Raw genomic sequence first — 5,522 nt, forward strand, 5'->3', positions numbered from 1 at the left:
ATGTACAAAAGATTTACCGACATCGACCAAGTTGTTCACACTAGATAATTAGGATTGTAATGTTTGTGATTCTTTCAAGACTATCATCTAACAATGTTAGGTTTTAGACGGTTTGGAAACTGTACAACACATATAGTGACAGTGCAGTTTATCAACATATCTAAATATTACCCTCAACACAGTATGTGTTGTTGGCGGACTTGATTTTAAAATTTTTAAAATGGAATTATCTCATGAAAAAGCGACCTTCGAAAATAATACCGTCATTCTTGAATACCATATTGCCATATGTAAATTATCATGGAATATAATCAAACTAAGTTGCCGTGAATAAGAATTTCTTTTACTTATTAGAATACTGCTTTTTAATCTGAATTCAATTATTTATTTCACAGTTTGAATTTTTTTTTTTCAAATAAGGTTTGAAGATTGCTTTTTTTTAAAATTTAATAATTTTGTTTGTGCAGTTCTTTTTAAAATTAAATTTATAGAGCGTCTTTGCTATAACTAATGTGAATGCATTCTATGCCTCATGTTAAATCATAAATTTGCTGTTTTTAGTTTACATTTTTAATAACTACATGATTGTACATAATTTTATACCAAAAATAAAGCTTCAAAAATACACATCTTTAATTTCAAAAACAAGGATGTTTAACATTTTCATAATTGTCACCGGTTCCATTATTAATCAAAGTTTTTATCATTGGTTTTTCTATGCCGCATAAAGCATGTCATACGAATGACTTTCCACTGCACCTGGTCCGAGAATGCAATAGGTGTGTGCCTTGTTACCATTTTTACCATTATTATCTAAATAGAGATTTTCTATTGCTTCTTCGTTGACATAACTATTACGTTCATCAATTTGTCCAGTAGCAGACCCTTGAAATGCACCATGAACGGTGCTTACAGCAGGAAATTGGTCGGGTGTTCTTGTAGAAAACATTTTTAAAGCAGAAAATCTGATGCGTATGCTTGGAATTTGACCGCTGAAAAAGTGATTGCGATTGCTGTAACAAGTGTCGAATATCTTAATGTTTTTTGTTTATTGCTAAAATATATTATAAATGTAGTCATATAGTGACGCTCTCTTTTGAATCCGCTTAATAAACAAACAAACAAAAACTATTTTCCCGTCTATGTAAATGGAAGGTAATAATGACAAGCTTTTTAGTTTTAAATTCAACTGAATCAGAGAACAAATATGAAAAAGTATTTTACCGTCTTTCTAAAACAAAAACTACTACAACAACAACAACAGCAACTAAGATTACAGCTACAACTGACATGATGACAGGGATAGTGACGTCAGAACCTGCGTTGAAAATAAAAAGAAACTAAAAAGAAACAACAAACAAATTATATCAGTTTGTCATTTACGCAATAAAAAAAAAGAAACTATGATATAGAATGATTGTATAAAAAGCATTTGTATGAAATGAAAGTTTATGTTATATTTTTGGAAAAAATATATATCGAGCAAGAGGTTATTATTTTCATTTGAAACAGACGACATTTTGGCACAAATTGTCTACATAGACCTATACGAACTTTATCGGAGAAGAATTATATTCCTGGAGATTCTTTTTTTATTAAACGCCTTTACTAATCATAATTTGAGTATTATCGACGGGAGTTGTGAAATGATTCTGAGCACCTGATGTAACAGAAGAAAATGTTGTTTGTGTTGCACTTCTTGAGGTTAAGGTTGTGAGAACATTTGGTTTCGTCGGTTTACCTGCAATAAATAAATATTTTATTTCATAATAGAATAAAATTGCATTTGAAGACTTAAACTATCTAAAAGACCGTATTTACGATTGCATATGACTATTTAGTCTGTAATGGTGGTTTTGTTTTAGATAGTTTTCTCACCAACTGTCTTTACAGTGACTTTAGGTTTTACTGGTGAGGGAAGACTTCTCGTCCCCGTTTTACTTATTTCAGGTAAAACTAGAACCTGGGTAGAACTACCGTTCGGAAGCTTACTTGATACCTTCCTTACATAAAAAATCTTACGTCCCTTGAAGGATTCTAACCAGGAGGCCATAGGGGCAAATTAATTAAGGTCGCCCGGACAGCATCAAATGAACAAACTGGTCCACTATTGAACTCATCGTGTCGTTTTATGTGATTGGAAGGCAATTATGTTCAAAACAAGTTTGAACATAATGCCTCCATCCATTACGTTGCATACTCTGATTTTCAGCATGCTGATTCAAATCTGAAAAACATTAAAGTAAAATGATAATATCATATCCAAAGATTGTAAAAATGTGCATCTTTTTCAACAGAACATGCTTACATTTCCTGACACTTCAAGTTTTTATTCTAAATTTCAAAAGTATAACCGTCACAGTTTGAAGTAAACTTATTAAACAAATAGTGATCGTTTTCTGGAACATGTTGTTCCAATCGACAAAATACATATAAAAAACAAATTAACAAAAAAGGAAAAAACAAAACCAGGAAAAAAAGAAACATACAAAGACGAAAATTCCGAAGACCTTAAAACAATTAAAGATCAAATTTGAATAGATAAAAGAGACAGTGTAAAAAATAATGTTTACTTTTTGCACATAAAATCTGATTGAAATCGAGGCATGCACTCCACTGGTATTCTATCGTCGGTTGTCTCATAAATGAAAGACATTTGCCACCATTTTGTCCGCTATGGTTTGTAGCATGTATATCTAAAACAGAATGATAAAAGTATCTTTTCATTATTAGATGAAATTGTACTGAATTTCATATACCAGAAAGCTCATTTTATGGGATAACACATAAAATCAAGGTATTAACTGTAATAATTGTATAACTTTGTGCCAAAATGTAAGTGTTTTTTTCCATTAATATATTTTATGCATATTTCTTAGTAACATAGTTGTCAGGTATGTGAATCAACTTATTTGTGATAGATTATGATATTTGCTGTGCAAAGAAAGTAACAGTCAATAGCATGTATAAAAAGGCAGAAAAAAACTCGTTCTCAATAAAACCATATTCTAACTGATGATTCGGTACTTGTAGCTATGAAATAGCATATTGTGACGGAGCTGATTGTCATGGTATGGAACCGTTCACCGGTTGAAGAAAAAAAGAATATGTTTCAAAAATCCTATGGCTGATTATCGATGAAAAATATATTTAAAAAAAGACAACAGCATCAATTTGTCAATTCTTTTCCTTTTAAGTTATTAATGTACCGATTACTTTGCAAATAAAAGCATTCTTAATTCTTAAAAAAACAATGTATTGTGTATACAGATGTTCAAAATGTGAAAAAATACGCGGGGGAAAAACGAGGGGGTTTTGTCACCAATAAAGAACAGAAAATACTATCTACATACAGGATTTGTCAAAAGCCAAACAGATAACAACGATCAACAAAGTAGTTGGCGATCACAAATGATGCGTCGCTTTCATATAAAAAGAAATCCTTTTTATTCATGTTGTTATGAACATGATCGTTATCTTAGTTAGAAATGTAAATGAATAAGTATCCAGTGTAGGTCACATACCATGAGATAAATGAGACTGATACTATTGATTATACGTCATTAACGGCGTAGAAGTGTAGAAACGTGGTCACAAATGTAAGATGAAAGAAAGCAGTTTACAAAGTAATCACATTTACATTAAAATCTATCAATGTCTTATTCTTACTTTCCTTATTTCTAATTTCCTTTTCTTTTTAAATGATTTTTTTTTGGAGTGTTAAGAAACAAAAAATCAATTAATAAAACTTGACAAATTACAAATTACCAACTTATTGCAATAACGTATAAACTTCTTATGAATTATAAAAGGAGTTAACCGGTTACAGAACTTAGTGGACAAGATATTGAATGTTGCTTTGATTTATGCAAACCTTAATATGAAATGTAAAAGTACCTGTTTTTATCCTTTCGTATATTGACATATACTTATCAGCTTTATGTCCTCCACCTTTTACAAAAATACCATCTGGCGAAATATCACATTCTGGCAGATTTATGTTCTTAGGTTTTTCTTGCATACAAAAGCACTTCATAATGAAATAGTTTCAAGTAATGAAAACATTCTCAGTTATTACATTCAGCATTTTAAACTTTTTATAAGTATGTTTCCACATTAACAAGGAATATATTCAAGTTACATATGTTTTGAAGAAGTAAGCTTTTATGATAAGAAACAAACTGTTAAATGAATGAGTAAAACGCAATCAACTATTGCAACAATCAAGGTCACCTTAGTTATTTAATGGTTAATATACTATTAACATATACATGTATTTCTGTATTTTGTCTTTAATTGAAACGATTACCTTGCCTCCGTTTAAGCCAATATAATTATGATTGTATTTTTTGCACACTGAGAAGCAAATGCCCGGGTTGTTGTTCGACTGAGAAAACAAAGCCTTTGGATTCACATTCTTGATCAACCAACATCCTGAAATATCAGTATATAACAGGTAATGCAGGACTTATACCAGTTGCCCTTTTATGCGTTTACTCATTAAATGTAATAGGTTTTAATTAATTGTTTAGGTTTGGGTGGCCTTAGTTATTTCATAAAAATTCAAAACATCTTTAGAAGATAAAAATATAATTAAAAGCTGTACCAAAATATGTTACAGAGATGTTCGTGACCGAGTAGTTAAGGTCGTTGATTTCAAACCAAGTGTGCCCCTTGTGGGATCAAATCCCGACAGGGACATTGGATTCTTTCATATGAGTAAGCTATCCAGCTAGTTAACGACCGAATGTTGGCTTTTCTACTCTGGTGCCTGTTCATGCCCCTGATTGACACATGAGGTCTACCTACACCAGTAGATTTATGACCTAAAATAAGTTGACATTTTGCAATTAATCCTTTTAAATTTTTTTTTTCGAATTATTACAATTTCTTACCAATGTACGCAAACGCAGTTTCCTTCGAATAATAACCAACCCATGCTTCTTCCTTTTTGAAGTTATTTGGTATGTCTACAGTAACCAATGAATCAATAATATTTATGTTGGGAGTTGCAAAGTTGCCTCTACCTTTTGCAGCATGCCAGGTAAACTTTTGGCTTGAGAGAACATAATCACCTGAGACTGTTAATTAAAATAATTCAGGTTTAGCATTAAACACTATTAAAAAAGAATAGTTTTACTATTTTTATAATAGTCTTTGCTTTTGGAAATATTGGACAAAAAATGAAATACATTTCAATTTGAGTTTTATGATTCCCTTAAAGCAGCACGCATCCAGATTCATGCTGATTTGAAAATGTATTTAACAGTAAAATATTGTGAACTTACCAAAAGAATGCAATTTACACATTATCAATAGCACGAACAACTCAAAATGTGCAAATATAGCCCTACTGCGTTAGTAACGCAGTAGAAATATAGTAAAAAATAGTGAAAACCGGTCATTAATCGCACATAACATGTTAATTCTTACTAGAATTTTGAATCTTTATACTTTTCCTAAAATCTAAGTACATTTTTCTCAGGTTTGATTTTATCGAAATATTTTTGCTCATCTGGAGC

At 30.8% G+C, this 5,522-nt stretch overlaps 1 protein-coding gene and 1 long non-coding RNA gene across 2 annotated transcripts; both read right to left on the minus strand.

Annotated features, from left to right (window-relative positions):
- Nucleotides 1-487: 487 nt before the first annotated feature.
- On the minus strand, nucleotides 488-1,957 carry LOC132716564 (uncharacterized). The gene is made up of 3 exons (XR_009623823.1): nucleotides 1,661-1,957; nucleotides 1,225-1,318; nucleotides 488-992 (listed from the first exon to the last, which is right to left on the minus strand). It is a non-coding gene; the product is annotated as an uncharacterized LOC132716564 (long non-coding RNA).
- A 136-nt stretch (nucleotides 1,958-2,093) lies between these two features.
- LOC132716563 (uncharacterized) lies at nucleotides 2,094-5,081 on the minus strand (the record flags this gene model as incomplete). The annotated part of the gene is made up of 5 exons (XM_060699861.1): nucleotides 2,094-2,227; nucleotides 2,574-2,696; nucleotides 3,898-4,030; nucleotides 4,310-4,434; nucleotides 4,896-5,081. Coding segments are annotated over 5 exons (665 nt in total), but the record flags the coding sequence as incomplete, so codon positions are not given.
- Between the last annotated feature and the right edge of the window lie 441 nt (nucleotides 5,082-5,522).

The sequence above is a fragment of the Ruditapes philippinarum genome, unplaced genomic scaffold (genome assembly GCF_026571515.1).
Source record: "Ruditapes philippinarum isolate M1 unplaced genomic scaffold, ASM2657151v2 ctg13761_1_1_1_1, whole genome shotgun sequence".
Classification (NCBI taxonomy): Eukaryota; Metazoa; Mollusca; class Bivalvia; order Venerida; family Veneridae; genus Ruditapes; species Ruditapes philippinarum.